Source organism: Stylophora pistillata, chromosome 1 (assembly GCF_964205215.1).
Source record: "Stylophora pistillata chromosome 1, jaStyPist1.2, whole genome shotgun sequence".
In the NCBI taxonomy this organism is placed as follows: Eukaryota; Metazoa; Cnidaria; class Anthozoa; order Scleractinia; family Pocilloporidae; genus Stylophora; species Stylophora pistillata.
Window position 1 is genome coordinate 31,251,177 of NC_142519.1, and position 18,469 is coordinate 31,269,645.

At 39.6% G+C, this 18,469-nt stretch overlaps 1 protein-coding gene across 3 annotated transcripts; it reads right to left on the minus strand.

Moving 5' to 3' along the window:
* Positions 1 to 484: 484 nt before the first annotated feature.
* On the minus strand, positions 485 to 14,961 carry LOC148742096 (fibroblast growth factor receptor 3-like). 3 transcript variants are annotated; one of them, XM_088749750.1, is made up of 8 exons: positions 14,833 to 14,960; positions 7,523 to 7,795; positions 7,307 to 7,339; positions 5,983 to 6,279; positions 4,074 to 4,451; positions 3,294 to 3,377; positions 2,480 to 2,608; positions 485 to 2,204 (listed from the first exon to the last, which is right to left on the minus strand). In XM_088749750.1, the coding sequence occupies exons 1-8, from the start codon at positions 14,918 to 14,920 to the stop codon at positions 1,753 to 1,755; spliced, it is 1,734 nt and encodes a 577-aa protein (XP_088605876.1). In that variant the 5' UTR covers positions 14,921 to 14,960; the 3' UTR covers positions 485 to 1,752. The 3 variants fall into 3 exon arrangements, with proteins under 3 accessions (XP_088605876.1, XP_088605868.1, XP_088605883.1); XM_088749742.1 differs by having other exon boundaries at positions 2,480 to 2,611; XM_088749757.1 differs by having other exon boundaries at positions 1,994 to 2,167; positions 2,480 to 2,611; positions 14,833 to 14,961.
* Positions 14,962 to 18,469: the final 3,508 nt, after the last annotated feature.

Consider the following 18,469-nt stretch of genomic DNA (forward strand, 5'->3'; position numbering starts at 1 on the left):
AGAGTCGGGTATTGTACATGTTATCAATCACTAACAAAAGACAACAACACGAGGCGGAAGTCTTTAAATATCTACATGCACATCTGCGTGTACTCAGAAGTAAAAAATCCTTCTACTGTTTTCACACTTAGTATACAAATTTTACGTGCAAGTAGAAGGTACGTGAAAATAATTTGAAAAGTAGAGCGAAAACTGTTTTCAGGTAAATCCTTCAGTTAGATCTAACATGCAAAAAAAAAAAAAGAAGAAAATTGCAAGCAAGCATGTGCACTTGGGCCTTGACAGTGATTTGTGACTGGCCCATAACTTCCAAAGAAGCGCCTAATTAACAGAGGTAAAATTCACCATAATTTAATTTTTTTTATCTAGTCTGTAGACCTGCAAGCACACTCCAGACCTACCAACAGTAGGTACCAACAGTTTTGGAGGTAGTTGTTTCGATAGAAAGGAAAGAATCTAACGCGAAGAAGAAGTCTCAGACGTATAGCAGTAACACTTATCGATAGATTTTTATTGGATCTGGATATTGTACAACAATATTCTTCTATTAGAATTTCCTCAAGAGCCAAATAAATGAAACGAAAAAAAAAGGCGAAATAAAATCTTTTGAGAGCAAAACAAACTAGAACCGATCATTCGTTTCTTGAAAAATTAAATTACAAATGACTTAACTCAACTCTACTGGGACGAATTAGAGAATATATCAGCTAACAGTTTAATGCCTTCTGTCAATTAATATTCTCTGATAATTATAGCAATATAAACGTAATTATTGTATTATTGTATTAGATGACTCATGTTATGTACCAAATGATTAATAGTCGGGCTATTGTAGTATTGTAAGTGCATGATACTTGCACAATACTGTATACTAACTAAGTCGGTTAGTTCTTAGTTTAATTAAGTTTTGCGTCAAGTTTCTGTTAAAGCAATATATGTTGGGTTCATATTCATAGTTTTTATCACTTAAATATTTTGGTGATGGAATGGAAAGCATGATCTAATATGTTTCATCCAGGGAAAATTTTTTTTGCAACAAGAGAAAATAAACAACTGGATAAAGACTCCAGCAATCGTATCCTTCCTTTTCTCAACAACTCTTCAAAACCTTTCAGGACCCGGCGAATGGGAAACTTATTGACAGTAAAGTAAATTACTTATGTCTTCCGGGATTTCGCATTAAAGTTTTATTCACGAGATCAGTATTTATCAAAAAGCTCCAATTTGTTCATATTAAACCTCAAAGTATGATGAAAACATATCTGTTGGTAACCAAAAGTATTTATTTCCTATGCAACAAAGTTAAAATTCTCACAAGATTGATTAAATCAAGAGGTGTGCTGAAATCCACAAGACTGACGAAAATAACTAATTTCAAGGTCTCAGAAAGTCTTGTGATTCGACAATGTGACCACAAAGTTGTTATTCACTCGTCTTCTCTTGTTTCGATACGATACTCTTCGATTTTCTCCTAAGATTGTTTTATACATAATATTATTTCAAATTATAAAATATTTCAAGTTTTAATCCAAAATTGCATGATACTTGGAAGCCTGAGCGAATTAAAGTAGGCGATACCTCACTTGAAGGCACAAGAAATTAAAAGGAAAGTAGAGAGTAAATTCATTCTGCACAAATACCAAATGTTGCCTATATACTTAATTATACGCCACCAGTGTTCGAGTAAGTGAGTGCATATACAAAGGTAATATAAAAGAAAATCAATTAGCTCCCTTGTTATTAAGAAACTTATTACAAAATAGTTTCCTTATACAGATCGTTGGGGTTCTTTAAGCAATTGACCAGTTTTCTCTCCCAGTGATCCTTTTCAACATTCTTTTGATAGTCTATGTAGCTTCTTTTTCGCAGCTCCTTGGGAAGTTTTCTTCTGTCAACGTCATCAAGTTTGATGACGACTAAACTATCATCTCCCCTTTCCTTAAGTCGAAGGAGGGCGTAATCCATTTCAGAACCACAGTAATTGCTATTGAAAAAGTTAATCGACACGACAGCTATTGTTATTCTCGACTTGTAAACACTGTTTACCATGTTTTCACGGAAAGGCACCCCAGGAACGAAATCTCTGTAGTGTACACAGCATTTAATTTGGTGTTTTTCCTCAAGAGTTGGAATCAGAGTTTTAATAACCCAATCCGAGTCCTGGGAGCTGAAAATAATAAACGCATCGTATTCAAATTCAACTTCTGAAAGAAAAAAATGAAAATATGTTGTTAGCTATAAGGGTTGATATCAAAATTTCTTTAGAGTCAATATTGACTCAAATCCCGTTGAAAACAATGAAATAAGGGCTGGCAGGGCTAAAATTCATAATGGAAGAAAAGGACGGGCTTTCGGGTTTGTCTATAAGGCCTAAACAATCTAAGACGTGCTCTAAAAAAAAATTGAATAAAGGCTGATAGTTTCGAAAGAAACTGTTTCTAAAAAAAATTGCCGAACTCTAGATTCAAGGCAGACTTACTTGAAACTGGATAATTGACGGATTTCTTGGTTCGGGACTGACGGCACCAACAAATAACAAGTAACGTAGCCACAGTAATTAGCAGACATGCTGAGACAATTCCAGGGACAAGAGCATCACTAGTCTTTTCTTCTGATGAAAAGCATACGTTGGAGTGTTAGTTTATCGTGAATGACATCATGAACGGTAGAAGTCAGGATAGAACTAACCTTAAAAACTCAAGGTTAAGCTAAAAGCATTTTTTTCATAAGTTGGTGTTTTCTTGATACAATTTGTAGGAGAAGGCCGCTCTTCAGAATCCTCTATCAGAGTCACTATATCCGAGTCATTCATGTATCAATTTTAATTTCCATGTTTGGCTCCACATCATTGCAATAGAAGGTTTTTATTCATATAAGCCCTACTTTGACGCCGCAGAAAAAATTTCAAAGCGTCAACCGGAAGTAAATGTTACTTTCGAGAGCCACTGCGGACGCGAAAGAGCCCGGCACCTAAATTCCCAACTGTATTGGTCCAAAAATTTAAGGGTGATAACCACAAAAAGAGCAACATTATATTATGACATAGAAGAACGTTATTCCGAAAGGAATTGCAGCTATTCACTAAAACGAAGACGAGTGTGGCATCGATACTTGATGCACGTATAGTTTCCTATGGCTTCAACAATATTTAGCGTTTGGAAATGTCCAGGGACTAAATTAGCAGATAATTTATTTAATTGTCTCACTCCATGTAAGCGTTTTTTTTTTTTTTAAGGAAGTTCACACACTAATTTCATGTTCATCACAATAAAAAGCTCTGATGCTTTCCATACCGTTTCCAATGTGATAAACAGGATGCTCGGTATCGGGAGGCACAGAACTGCACCTCGATCTGTTGAGGTCGCAACCAAAAGAGGCTGAAAGTTTGGGGAGATAATCAAGTCAAGACCAACTCTGCTAAAATGCACAGCTTGTTATATCAAAGGTTCTAAATGAAATAACTATTTTTTTTTAAGGCGAAATTTCCTTATTTCAGTTAAAATGATACTGTGATAGTCCAGGCCTCGAGACCATGTGATCAAGTACCGCACAAATTGTATCTTCTCCTATCCCATAACTTCTATATTGATTGGTGTTGCATCCCCAACATGATAATAGTGATGTCGTTCTTCAGTACCACCACCGACTCATAGGCCAGTACACATGAGCCACTAGGTCACCATATCTCCCAATCAATATTGGTATTTGGAATCATGCTATCTCTCGTCGCTTCCTAACCCTTTTGACAGAGTCTTCCGGTAAGTTTCTAGTATAACTTAATTCTATTGCCCAGCAAGTTTGCTGAATTATTTTTCACCTGGGTAAGATGGTGTAATGAGCCTTGTAGTCGCATTAAGATAGGTCTGACGTTGAACAGGTCCAACGACGTTTACAGCCTGACATGTATATGAACCCGAATTACCCGAATATGTCATACGAATTGTATGACATACCATAAGGAGAGTTACTAGTGCGATCTTGGGAGTGAGGGGGCTGACTGAGAGTCTAGAACAGGTTTCTAATATAACTTAAAATTCCTTCGTCCCAGCATGCTTTGCTCACTCGTTTCGTACCTGCAGGAGATGGTGTAATGGGCCTTGTAGTCACATTAAGATAAGTCCCACGTTGACCAGGTCCAACGACGTTTTCAGCCTTACATGAATATGAACCCGAATCAGCCACAGAAAGGTTCTTCAAATTCAGAACTGACTTCCATTTTAGCCACGAACTATCCTTAGGCGATGTCACCAGATGAGCTTCAAACAAAGTTTGGTTGAGTAAAGTGCCTGGATTGTCTTTATCTGGGATAAAGCTATTGCTAAAATACCATTCGAATTTCGTGTCAATATCCTTAGAAAGGACGATGCAGTGTAGCTGCAAATCGGTTCCCGCATATTCAGGATCTTTCTGTTCCCAAATAGATAAGATCTGAGGCTCACTTCGAATTTTCTCTACCAAAAAGACAAAACAGAGAATTTGTCAAATTTACGAAAATAAACAATCCGTAGAGACCTTGTTGTCATCCAATTTTTCACACCAATTGCGGTTGGCCTACTGCAGGGAAAATCGTTTTACAGGTTAGGCGTCTCCCACCGAAGAAGAACTATTTCTATCATATCATATCATATCATACCAACTGAATTGTCGACCACTGAAATGGGCACCACCATGGATTTGGACGTCTCGGGGCAATCGCACATACCGCAAGTTGAACTTGCAATGAAACTTTGAACCGCATTCCTATGTCAGGATTCCTATGTCAGGATTCCTATGTCATTCGCTATGTCAGGTAAAGGGGCTAAGTCACGACTGGCGCATGCGTAGCATGAATCCGAGAAACATGTCAAAAGAACGAGCCGTTCAAACCCATTTCCGACATGTAATCTGTTCAATCATGGGACCAGAACAACATGCGCCACCCACATACACTCGGTGGGGAAGACAGCCAATTTGACAAACAGAAAGAGCTCTTTACGCAAACACATAGCATGTCTAAGCCTCTTTAATTAGTAATCGCCGTGATTTTACTCTTGATAGAGCACATTTCGCGCATGTCTCGGAAACAAAAACGAAAAATAATCCTACACACAGACCGGAAGACAGGAAAAGTCACAGGAGCCCGTGGAAACTCAAAGAAAACCTGAACCACTCAAAGAAAACCTGAGCCACATTTCTCGAAAGTCCTTCTAACTTAACGGGCTCGTAAGGCTGTTCTGTTTTTATTAAAGATGACGGTTTCAAAAGTCTTGAAAATCATGTAATAAAACTATTAGGTAAAGAAACAAAATGGACTAGTTAGGAAGCCAGAACCTGCTTATCTAGTTTTTACATCATGTTTGACTTTAAAATAAAATATGCTTTCGAGCCCGTTAAGTTACTTGAACTTCGAAATACTGGCCCTGCACGCAACAACCATCTGACCACCAAGCCAGGATCGGTCTAAAGCAATCAATCACACAACAAAGTAAAGCAAAGTCAACAAAATCACAGATCGCGTTCATCATTAGACCAGTAAAAGCTTTACCTCAAATTATAGCATAAATGAACATAGTACGCATCGTCTGATTGGTCAATTCAGTTTCCAAGCGGATGCTTTATAAGGTTATCGAGCCCGCATGCGACTGGTTATGTCATACAAGCGATAAAACGCAATTTTCCGAGCTCTAAAACGTGATAAAGCCATGCGGGAAGTTGGGAGAACACGAGGAAAGCTTATAAATCACGAGCCGAAGGTGAGTGATAAGCTTTCCTCACGTTTTTCAATATCCCAAGTGGCTTTATCATGTTCTAGAGCCCGGACAAAATGCGTTCCATTGCTTAACTATCCTTAACTCTACTGACCTTCTTTTCACTGATACCACGCAGAAAATTAGAGATTATCAGAGGTTGTAACAAATCAAGAGAATTCTTACGTTATTGAAGGGAAACTTAAAACCAAATTAGTGGATTCCCACAACAAATCCTCGCCGTTCTGTCACTTACCCTTTACGTCAAACACGTATGAATGAGCCAAACTGCCATGTGAGTTTTTCACAACGCACGTGTAATTTCCTCTGTCTTTGGGATCAACTCCGTTGAAAGATATTTTAAAGTCGTAAAGCCCTGGTGTTATCGTCTCGTCGGATCTATGACCACGAAATATTATTTTACCCTTGTACCACGTTACCGTCGGAACTGGTGTTCCTGTGGCTTCACATGTTAGTCGGAATTTATCTCCCTCCGTGTATTGGGATTTTGCCTTTGCCATCTCGTCTGGATAGATAAAGCGGGGCTTTGCAGCTGTCAAAAGTGACAAAGAAAAATAAACAAAATCGAAGGAGGATCAACTATTATCTAACGCCTCAGGAAGTGGGGTGGGGTTCGGAGGATTTTGGGGGGATTACATTGTTTTCAGAAGGAACGGGTGGGGGGGTGGGGTTAGTCGTCGTCAATGGACTATAAAGGAAGGAGTTTAGAAAATTGACTACCAATGAAGGAGGATCATAAGAACAATGATTACAGAGCCTTCTGGAGAGATTCGGTAAAAGTTATCGTGACACAACCCTCCTCCGGTTATGTTCTGCGGTAAGCGGTATGCAAGGTGCATAATGGGAATAATCGTTATGTTTTGTGGAGTATGATTCGCCCTAAAAAAAACCTCGTCAATAAGAGGATGAGATTTGCATCTTCATTTTCTCAAGGCGTGTCTGATGGATGGTGTGATAAATTAGTGAGGAATAGAGAGATTTAGCGCCGCGTTTACGTAACAGTAAACGTTAGCTTCCCTGTCGCGTTTCACGTAAAATGGCATGAACCCTGCTGGTTTCGCTTCGCGTGAGCTCACGTCACTGTGGATTTGAAGGCGCCCTGGTATGATTTACGCGAAATAGTTTTGGCGCCCTTTTTATGGCAATTGACTTCTACTCCGTGCGAGAAAAAGTAAAGAAAATCTTACTTACACGGCAAATGCGAAACAGGTTATTTTCACGTAGAAATGGCAAAGCGCAACCGGAAAATGTGAAAAAACAGCGGCAAAAAAACACGTCTCACGTAAACGCAGTGCTAAATTTCTCTAATTTCATAACAGCGTAGCTTGTTGCAGGCGTTCTGTAAGCATAAGAGCAATAGAAAACGGCGCGAGAGAAGCAAAGGAGAGTGACCCGACCCAGACCTCCCGCGCTTTTTCACTCCGCTGCCAACATCGCTCTGTTGACTATTTCACTTTGTTTTAGTGACTGGACGCCTAGGACGAGCTAAAAATAGGGTCGATCACATATACAAGATAATCATGAGCTATTAAGTACAATAATATTTTAATGAAATGTACCTCCTGAGACATTTGTTGGTGAAACCGTTGGATCTGAGCAAATAGAAAAAGAACTTTTTAAATACTCAACAAAATAGACCATTTTATAGATGTGTACTTAGTGATAAAAACCAATATCTAATTAGTATGATAAAAAAGTAATTTACAATTGAAAAGCAGCAACTTTTGTTTACAAGGAAAGTTACTAAATTTTCTATCTCCAGAAAAAACTCTTACCTCCAATAATCAGCCTTGTTGTGCAATTGGTTGTTCCATATTTGTTGGAAGTAACGCAAACAAACAATCCGCTGTCCGATTTAACAACGTCCGTTATTCGCAAAAACCTCGGAGTTTTCACAAAATATCTATCATCAGGCTGATGAATCTTTCTACTATTCTTGTACCAAGTGTAATTGACTTGGTGTCTGACGTTACAGATCAGCTTCACTTCATCTTGTCCCACTGGTTTAAGGACCCTTGGAGGCGGCGGTTGCCTCAAATCAGGCGCAACTACAAAGAAAGAGAAAAGACTAACAGTTGGCCCCATAGACTTCTTAACACCAAAATATTAAGGGCACCTTCATGTTTGACGTGAATTGAGTTTGTGCAGCTGGTGTTATCTTGGTGTTGTTCCCCATCGTAACTAACAAGAAGTAGAGCGCGTGGCGGTATAAGTCGACGATTACAAGGTCTGTGCTCATAGATCAGATAAAACTCGGCCCGTTCGTGTCACTTGTTTCTTGATTCTTGATGTGCGCGCGCGAGTCCTGAGCCGGAAGGATAACCATGTATTTTCCTTCACCCAGCCAGCTGCCAGCTTAAGGAGACTCGAAAGGGTTTTTTTGACCGCGCGGAGAATGAATTCCAAGATACACGCAAGCAAATTACTCGCGAGAGAAATAAGCGATGGCGCGCGCGATCAGATCCGCGGCCGAGTTGTAAACAAACATGGCCGCCATGAGCGTTTCAAAATTGCCGGGTACCTCTATTGTTTCCACTGTTTCCAGCGGAATTGGTTGTTTGAGAAACAAAAATGGAAAGTTTACTTCTTGAAAGTAGGTAGGAAAATGTTTGGGTTGCAGGACTTTTGCCGAAAGTGGTCAAAAAAAGTTTATTTAACGAGCTAAAGGAGGATGGCGAAGTCAACACCCTATCAATAAAGTCGCGACGAGTGTATTCGGTACGTCTTACTCTGTTCCGAGAAAAATTTAAGTGGATACCTCTGAGTGCTACGATTTGTTTCGCATTCAATTTGATTCCTAATAAAATGAAATGACCGAGAATTTTCCTAAACAACTCACCGGAAGATGAAAAGCAAAATGAAATCATTGTTGGATCCAGGATGGCAAACATGGACAGTATGTTTTATGAACGGAAATGGAGAAGTGTGAATGTTGCCATAAAAAAACACATAATTTTCAGTAAACAAGAGATCGTAAAAATGCAGATGAGACTTTAATACTAATTCAACCAGAAACGGTAAAATTAAAATAAAATATTCATCTTAAACTTGTGAGAAAGATTGTTGATATTTCACTCGATAAACTGTAAATTACAACTACGAAAATGCAAACTCGCATTTGTTAAGAAAGCATTGCAAAATTTGTTTTGTTTTCCATTTAAAACGGAATAATGAAAGTTCACGGCCATGACAGTGGCAAAGAGAAAAAAGGAAAATGAAGCCAAGGCTTGTTCATACCTCTAGTACCTTGAAAAATATAGAAATTCGCGAAATCTGTGACGACCAACAAATTACTGTTGTATATGAAACCCTAATTTCCGCTTAGAATGACGCTCATGACAATCTGGAAGACATCAAGCAAATTCTTTTAACTCCCAATTGTTTTCACTCCTCCACTTCAAATTGCACACAAACAATTAAACGGTCAATCATGGTAAATGTGCATCGCCGAATGAGGCCTTCGATCAAGCCATCTTCTCGGAACAACGACAGGATACCATCCAGACGCCCGATGGAAAGCTTCATCTTTCGACAAACATGGTCCAGAAGCTGGCAGAGGCTGGTTTGTCTCATTTTACACCACAATCTCTGTACGAGAAACTCAACATTAACGGCCTCAATGTTGTACTGGCATTGGCGCCACCTTCAAAATCAACTTGTCATCATATATCGAATTCCGCAAGAGAATTCTCTCCGGAATGTTCTTACATTTCCAACTGTCGTAACGGTAAGCAGTCTGAGTCTCAAATGATGACTTATTTTTCAGGAATGTGTAAAATCACGAACAATGTGAATCCATCTTTAGGACGTATGATTTTTTCTGCGCTGAGGGCATCCACCGACGCGGACACGGACTTATCCTCGCGAAAATGAGCCCTGGAGTCAGCGGTATCGTTTAAAGCGCGTGACCGGATATAAAAGTGCGAGCTAAAATTGTAAAAACCGGAAATAAAGCTTGCCAAGTTGATGAACTAATGTCTCGAAAATTAGTTCGGTGACCTACCCTGATTTTTTGTGTACAAATTATTTTCATCATTACGCATTCCTGAAGAAAATTTAAAAACAATTTATCAAGTGGAAAATTTTTTACATTTTAAAACAGGATTTTCCTATATGATTCAAGTTCTACTAGTTAGTTTTTTTTTTTATATCACGTATACAGATAGAGAATGTGATGATGTTAAATAATTATATGATGCACGATCCTCGCAGTAGATAGCGCTATTTATGCAATAGCGAAAATCAGACCTGAAAAAAATCAGGCCTGCACGGGACTCGAACCACTGACCTCTGCGATACTAGTGCAGCGCTCTACCAATTGAGCTAACAAGCCAACTGGGAACAGGCCGTTAAGTTGGTTCGTAATAAACCCGTACAGGCCTGATTTTTTTTCAGGTCTGATTTTCGCTATTGCATAAATAGCGCTATCTACTGCGAGGATCGTGCATCATATGTATTTAATACCGCAGTTCAAAATATATGAACTTCATATATTTATTCTATCTCATTTATCACTTTCACGGGTTTATTACGAACCAACTTAACGGCCTGTTCCCTATTTCAATCCTATTTCAAAATCCCATACAAATCCTTATAAATCGATATGCAAATTGTGTTCCTTGTGTGGTTCTCAAAGAGAGCTTGGGCTGCCTGTGGTAGCACCACACGCGTTTCAGAGAAAGTCGCCAAAATAGCGTTAAAACTACCGTAAGCGACAAAGCAGCTACTGAAAAGGGGTAACGAGACTCAACACGTTATATTCCTCCCTTTTATTATCCTCTATGATTTTTGTTATTTTTTTATAACTATTGTTCTTTTAACGGCCTATGCTTGCGCTTAAAATTCGATCTTAAAATATTAGGTATTCTCGTTAATGACCTTTAGACCCCAAAATCACACACAGTACGCTTCGACCGATCGTGGTCTGAAGGGAACAAAAAATTCCATACAAAGCCTTATAGATTTGAATAAAACATTTCTTCGAACATCTCCCGCAAGAGACTTCGCACAGACCTGAATCTTTGTGAAACTGTTTGAATATTGATCTTCTTTTATCTCATTGACTTTATTTGTTAAATGATTTTGATGATGGCGCAACGGTGAAAACCATCGATTCTTTACCAAAAATTGCTCCTGGCAAAGTATATCTTTGAAAGCGGACACTGAATTACAAATTTACCCGGAAAAATGGAAAATTAATTGGCCATTTCAAAAACGAGTGGGGGAGTAGGTCGAGTTCGCCACGTAAGGTTGTCTGGGATCGTTACTCAGGACGCTATTCTTTGTTTACTTCAGATTTGTGTCCCGAGTAACGATCCCAGATAAAAAACTTTCGCGGCGAGCTCGACCCACTCCCCCATTCGTTTTTGAAATGGGCAATTGACTTGAATGTTGTTGGGTACCGCGATTACTTTTCACCACGCTTTTCGCGCTAGCACGTGCCACTTTAGGCTCGATATTACCAACCATTGTTCGTGAACCGGAGCCCGCGCTTCTCCTCGAAGAGACGGCCGTCTCTTCTCGGGAGAAACGAAAAAGACCGGACTCGAGAGAGCGGCGGAAATCGAGCCTAGTGCCACTTAGCAAAAAATATTATCAAGTTACAAAATTTTGTAGAGCCACCGGATATATTTCCCAAAATAGCTTCACTGCGTGATTTTTTGCTTGTGTTCCGTCCCTACATGTAGAAAACTTTGAACAGCACCACCTGAATTGTCCCAAACGCACTGAATTAAATGATTTGTGAGATACAAAATAATAAACAGAGATCCTAAGATTTTTTTTCTTGAATAAGCACTGGCGAAAGGGTCCGGTTACCACAAGTATATACACCCACGCAAAATATCGATATTGTGTATTAGGGTTCGATGCATACTATAAAAAAGTAACGCGTACACAAACCAGCTACTTTTATTAGAATACTGATGAACTAAATATACAATGATAAAAATATGAATAATCACGTGAGTGCGGTTAAGGTGTGTTAACCAATAGAATCCAGATTATGTAATAGGTAAGGTATCTATCCAATAGGAAGAAACACTACACTCCCCCACACTTATTGCAAAGGCTTGCTAATGAATTATTTAATCATTATGTATTGAATCCGAAGCGTTATGGTGCTTTACGCCGTCGAGTTGGATGGCGTGGTAAAGGTTTAGGTTTAGGTTGCGCCGTCACTGCTGCGTGTGTATGCGCATTTTGTGTTGCCATTTTCGCTACCTTTAGTTTCATTTGCTTTTAGCGTGGCGTTTTCCGCAGTTTCCGTTTGCGGAGACGTTACCGGTTTAATATCAACAATATCGCTCGAATGTTTTATACTAATATCTGGTTTGCTGTCTTGGTTGCTTACATGCTTTTGATGCATCTGGTCAAAATGGCGTTTCTAGAGTTGTTCTGCAACCAGAACTTTATATGAGACGGGCCGGTCTGTTCCGTAACGGTGCTATCCCAGCTTTTCGGTCCTAGCAATGTGGCCAACGGTTTGTGATCGGTGACTAAAAGAAATCCTCTTCCGTACAAGTATTGGTGAAACTTCTTCACTCCGAATATTATGCTAAGTGCTTCTTTTTCTATCTGCGCGGTAATTACGCTCGCTTTGGATAGCGTGCGCGAGGCATGGGCAATCGGTCGCTCTTCTCCGGAAGGTAAAACGTGCGCAATTACTGCGCCGATGCCTTACTGTGAGGCATCCGTGTCGAGTTTTAATGGTAATTTCTCGTCGGAATGTGTCAAAACGGGCGCGCTGGACAATTTATCCTTTAGTTGATCGAACACCTTTTGCTGATTTGTAGACCATTTCCATTTGAATCCGTCAGTAATTCGTTTAACAGATGGGTGATAGTCGAATAATTGCAGATGAATTTCGAATAATAATTGATCATTCCGAGGAACGACCTCAACTGATGCTGATTTATGGGTGCGGGCGCCTTTCTTATGGCTTCAACCTTTTTCTCGATTGCATGTATTCCTTGTGCATCTATTCGATAACCAAGATATTCAACCGCAGGCTGCATGAATTTGCATTTGCTAAGTTTTAACCTCAAGCCAGCGCTTTCTAACCTAGCGGAAACTTCATTCAGAAGAATTAAGTGCTTTTGATCATTTTCTCCGATATTAAAATATCGTCTACTCTACAAACGACCATCGGTATACCCTGGACTGCTTACTAAATTTTTGATTGAAAGACAACCGACGGGGAGGATACACCAAAAGGTAAACGAGTGGGTCGATATAGACCCTTGTGAGTATTTATGGTTACATACTCCCTTGAATCCTCATCTAAAAGAATTTGTTGGTAAGCCCTAGATAAATCTAGCTCACTGAATTTCTCTCCCCCACTTAATTCAACAAATAACTCTTGGCAATGGGTGTTGATCAACCTCCAAAATGGAATTGACGGCGACTTAGTAATCCCCACACACTCTAATCGAATTTTCTGGTTTTTTGAGAATTTGAAGCGGTAACATGGCAATCTGGTCTTGTTAGATAACTTCAACCAGCGCTCGTCCAATGATTTCGAGGGCTTCTCCTATGTAAGTCTTCAACTTAATTTTGGACTCCTGTAATGCAACATTCGGAAATCGCCTTCTCCACTTTTCTTCAGACATGATGGAAACTGACGCACCAGTGTCCAAATCCATCGAAAATTTTTCACCATTCACCTTTACAGGAACCATGATGGAGGGTTCAGGCTTTTCCTGATGAATGTGAAAAAGCTCATGTTCGTCGTGTGTCTCTTTTGGAAGGGTGTCGTCTTCCACGTACCGAACTGCCATTGCCAACGCCATTTCTACTGCTGTCTTCCAAGTGAGACTTTCCTCAGCTACGAGTCTTTTCTGAATTTGTGTGCTTCTCAGGCCACAGACGAATCGGTCCCTCAGGGCTTCCTCTAAAATGTACTGAAGGCACAATGTTCTGAACACTTCTTTAAGGCTGCTCTGTACGCCCCCACACCTTCCCCATCGAGCTGTTCGCTCGAGTGGAAGTGAAAGCGTTCAGCGATCACGATCGGCTTTGGTTCATAGTGATCTCTTAGCGTTGCCACCAAGTCTGTCAGCTTTACGCGAGATGGCTTTGCTGGAGCTACCAAATCTCTCAAGACATTGTAGGTCTTGCTGCCTATATCGAGGTCAGGAACGTGGCCACCACCTTGTTTTCGTCCTCGATTTTATGCGCGATCACGTATTGTTCGAAACGTTCGCAGTATGCGTTCCAGTCTCCTGAACTGGGGTTGATAAACTCAATTGTTCCAAGAGTGGCCGTCCTCGTCGCCAGTTGTTGTGTTTTAGGGTTCGATGTAGAGTACCATAGAGTAACGCGTGCACAAAGTGCTCTACATAACTACTTTTATTAGAATACTGATGAAGTAAATATATAATGATAAATATATGAATAATCATGTGGCTGCGGTTAAGGTGTGTTAACCAATAGAATCCAGATTATGTAATAAGTAAGGTCTCTATCCAATAGGAATAAACACTACAATGGACCCCTCGTGGTCTCACCTCAGGTAAGCTAATCTATGCAGAATTATCCACGATGTAACCGTGAAAATTAAACGAGGTAAACAACAATATAATATCGTGGGTAAATTTGCAATTTAGTTTCCGCGTTCAAATATAAACTTTGCTTTCAGAATTAGGAAATAGAAAAAGATTATGAGCGATTTTGGAAGAGAGACGATGTTCCAATAGCATCGCGCTTACGGAAATAGATTTCAACTTCTACGCAGTCTCTGTTTGCAAATACACGATTTTGATAGATCATAGATTTTTCGCCCCTGGTTTTCTTGGCCTAGAGATTTCCTGGTGTTTCTCATCGCTTATTTCATCCCTCCGAGGGTTCTGATTACAGGAAACTCATCCTTTGTAGTCACACGGCTAATAATGCGCGATAAAAATATGGAAGTACTACGAGCGCCGACGTTTATTTAATTCGTATTTCTCTGGATTATAGACCAGAGCATCTTAATATTCAGTGTATTGGCTCATGATTGAATGGAAACGAGTTCATTTCGCAAACCAGTAAATGCGCTACTCCAAACTCTTCTGGTGACTAATATTTAGGGCGAATTGACACTGACCTGAACACACACAGGCGTTCTTCTCACTATCCAGGGAACCCACGACACCAAGAAGTAACACTTTGAATACGAGCGAACGTGAGATCATGCTGACGAACTGCCTGATTTCTTTCGGATTATAATCTCAGCCTGATATTATGATAAAGACAGAATAAATGACCGAGGAAGTTGTTGGTAGACTGACCAATTTAGGACATCAACCGTTAAAGCGGATATTCGGATAAGTTGACGTCATCAAAGTCAAGATGCATCGGATGGTCAAAATTCACCACAGCCTCGGTTACGCAAAACTATCCCTTCCTCGCCCACCTTCATGCAGTTTTTTTGTGCTCTTGTTTATCGTTTATCGATCCGTGCGAATTGTGTACGTCGATTCGTCAACATTTTCTACCTTAGTATCATTTTATATAATATAATGTAAATGGACTTCCGGTCGTTGAATGTTTTAAGAACCGTGACAGGCGGTGTGCGCACTCCGATTAAATTGTATTGTGGTAGCGTTTAATTTCAATATGGCGGTAAAAGCGGCAGAAATCGGCAGATTTTGAATGAATATTCCGTAAGAGTTCGGCCGTCTCTTTTTCCTTTAACCTGAAGAAGTATTTTTTGTAATAGGATATATCAGTTGTACTTGCGCGTAACCCTCTCGATGATTCATTATTACACTAGAAAGCGGAAACGCTGGAACGCAGAGCTCCCTCTCTCTAATGTTTTGCTATATGCTACTATTTTGATGTAATGATACATGTACTTGTCGCGTATTCTATCGTCCTCAGGGACAAACTCAAGCACTGTTTTTTAGCATGTAACTTGAGACCGGTTTTCGAGAAGATCAAATTCGTTGTACGTCGTTAGTTTGAAGCCTTTCAAAGATTTGCATGGCCACTTTGATCCTTCTTCGCAGCTCTAACCAAACGCTCTCAAACGGTACAAATGTTTTATGCATTTTAAGCTTTCAGGGCATCAAATTATCTTTTTACCACCAATACATATCATGTAAGTCAATAAGTATCCCGCGGTAACTGAAGACCAATTATTTTGATCGATCTTTCAAAGAGCTCTCACTGCGTTTAATATTTCAACAAGACAACGAAGCAAATCGAATCCGGTACATTGTTGACATGATGGCTACTTATCCAGCGAATGACATCAAGCTAAAAGTTGCAACTGAGGCGCCACAGAGATGTACTGTCAAGTATGTACAATCAAATTTCTGCCTAGAATTATTTTGTCAGAAAGTTAGACTACATGTGCCCTTGATGTTCATCATCAACTCCTGCTTTTCCTCGACAATAATCCAAATATGGCTGCGAAAAAAGTTATCAAAAAGGCCTCAACTTGCGCCATTCAAAGATTCTCTCCTCGTCCATGTTTAAACGATAGTCTTTTGGAAACTTCCTATAAAATATCAAGTTATTTTAAGCTAATAAAACAAAGATGTGGTTTACGGAATTTTGATGATACAGACTGAAAGCGGTAGTTAAATGTAAATTTCACGTCAGCACGGGTTATTAGATCAAATGCGCAAAAATTTTATTAATGATTTTAGAAGTCCAGCGATGGCTTTCACTGCCCATGTAAGAAATAATTATCAGAAGTGGTTGGTCATCGGTAATATTGGGCCTTAAAATACCCTTATTTTTGGACTTTGTCAAAACCAAAAAAAGTCGTCTTAAGGGAGAGGTAAGGGAAAGGATGAGATGAAAAAGTTAAAAAAATTCAATATTCTTGAAGTCTGATAAATATAGAACACAACCCAGTTAATTTAATTTGAATTTGCATGATACTTAGCATTTGTGCCAAGTTGAAGCCAAATCAGTGATTTGAGCTTTATCGCCCCCTGTCCGGTTTTCTCGTGGACACGCCAAAAAAACCTAACAAAACAGGGTAACAAGCAGATAACAGCGTCAGTCAAGTTTGACATGAACTGATTTAGTCCGCAGGAACAGCAGATTGTCAATTGAAACCAAAACGTTGGTGGTTATATAAAGGTAGTCTGCAAAAGCCGGAATCCGGAATTCCGCCGGAATATTTCAACGTCTGTTTTTTTACTTCGAAACAACTCCGATGATTTTCCGAAGAGCGTCGAGCTCCGAATATACCTCGATGATTAACCGAAAACTATCCGAGGGTCTCCGGAGTTACCCAGAGATCCTCGAGGAACAATCGAACCCCCGGCTTCATTTGTTTATTTTTGATTATTAACTTATCTATTTTTTAACGGCCGTGAAACTAAATAATAAACAGCAAATCATTGGTCAAATTATAGGTTAACATGGTCAGCGTCCCTTTAATCGAGATCTCGATTATTTATTAAAAGGGTAAAAAGAAAATATGGCAATGCCTTAGTCAGTCTGCCATTTACACAATTTCAATTCCGGGAAAGCACTGCTTAACGTAAGCGATAAGCTCTTCCGTTAAAGACAAGCCTCCCTCATTCCTCCTCAACAAACCTTGCAGGTTTTCTATTGCGAATGCCAAAAAACACCAGGCTGTTCTTCGCAAACCTCACGGTTTTATTCTTCACTTAGTTACTATACTCACAGATCACGTCTCTATCCTTCTCGATAGAAAAAAGCAACCAAAAAATCTTGGCAGGTTTTATCTTATCAGTACTTGCGGCACACCCTAACACCTAGATAACGATATCAGCTAACAAATGGACCGGTTAATTGATCCCATTACCGACACTGAAACCACAAGCGAAAAGTTGTCACCACGCAATCACTTATATTACTAACTTGTCACACAATCTAACTTAAATTGTCTCAACATTTTCAGCTTACCTCTCCGAAGAGCGTACGAGCTCCGAATATACTCGAAGATTAACCAAAGATTATCTGAAGGTTTTCGAAGTTACCCGAAGATTCCTGATTTTTTCAAGGCCTGTTTTTAATTTAAAACAACTCAGAAGATTTTCCGAGTGGTGTACGAGCTGTGCATATACTCAGAAGTTACTCGAGGATCCGGCCTGAGGAACAATCGAACCCCCATGAATATGGTCGAACACCTATGAGGAATTAAGAAAACGCTGAAAAATCTATTTTTATGTTAGTTAAACGGAATTTTTGATGGTGAATTTTGTCTTAGCCAAGTGATAAGTGCATGGACATTGGATAAATTCAAATCAGTTTGTTTCCGGTTGGACAGTTAACCACCCCGATACCTCACTCCTTTCTCCTCGTCCGAAGAACAAAGAACGATCGAAAACGCAGGCCTTGTGAGTACTTGGCATGCAGTAAAATGCGTACTGACGCCATTGTCTAAAAAGTGATCGCGAAATAATTTTTTGAGTTAAAACTTGAATTAATAACTTAAATTTTGAATAAAAATAGGGCGACAAAAAGAAATTCTTGTATACGCGACACGTTGGGTATCACAATACTGTATGGCCACGTGTATAATCATACTATCTGCATGATGTACAATTACTGCGTCGTAATAGCGACGCACGGTCGAGCAAGAAAGAGTAAAGCATTTGCGCTAAGTCGAATAATTGTTCTGCAAAATGGAGTGGAGAAGAACGTACGCGGATGTTGTATCAGGTATGTTCTATTGGAATTTTGCTGTTTTTACACTCCTTGTTCTAGATCTCTAGAGATTTACTGTAATTTCCTTTCATTCGAAGCTCGACGCT

Bases quoted from the DNA above. Each gene is read 5' to 3' on its own strand.
- LOC148742096 (XM_088749742.1), bottom strand. From the start codon at position 14,920: ATGATCTCACGTTCGCTCGTATTCAAAGTGTTACTTCTTGGTGTCGTG. The intron at 7,796-14,832 runs GTCAGTGTCAAT...CTTTCTTTGTAG, and splicing joins GAACGCCTGTGTGTGTTCAG to TTGCGCCTGATTTGAGGCAA. The intron at 3,378-4,073 runs GTACGAAACGAG...CCAAACTTTCAG, and splicing joins CATTACACCATCTCCTGCAG to CCTCTTTTGGTTGCGACCTC.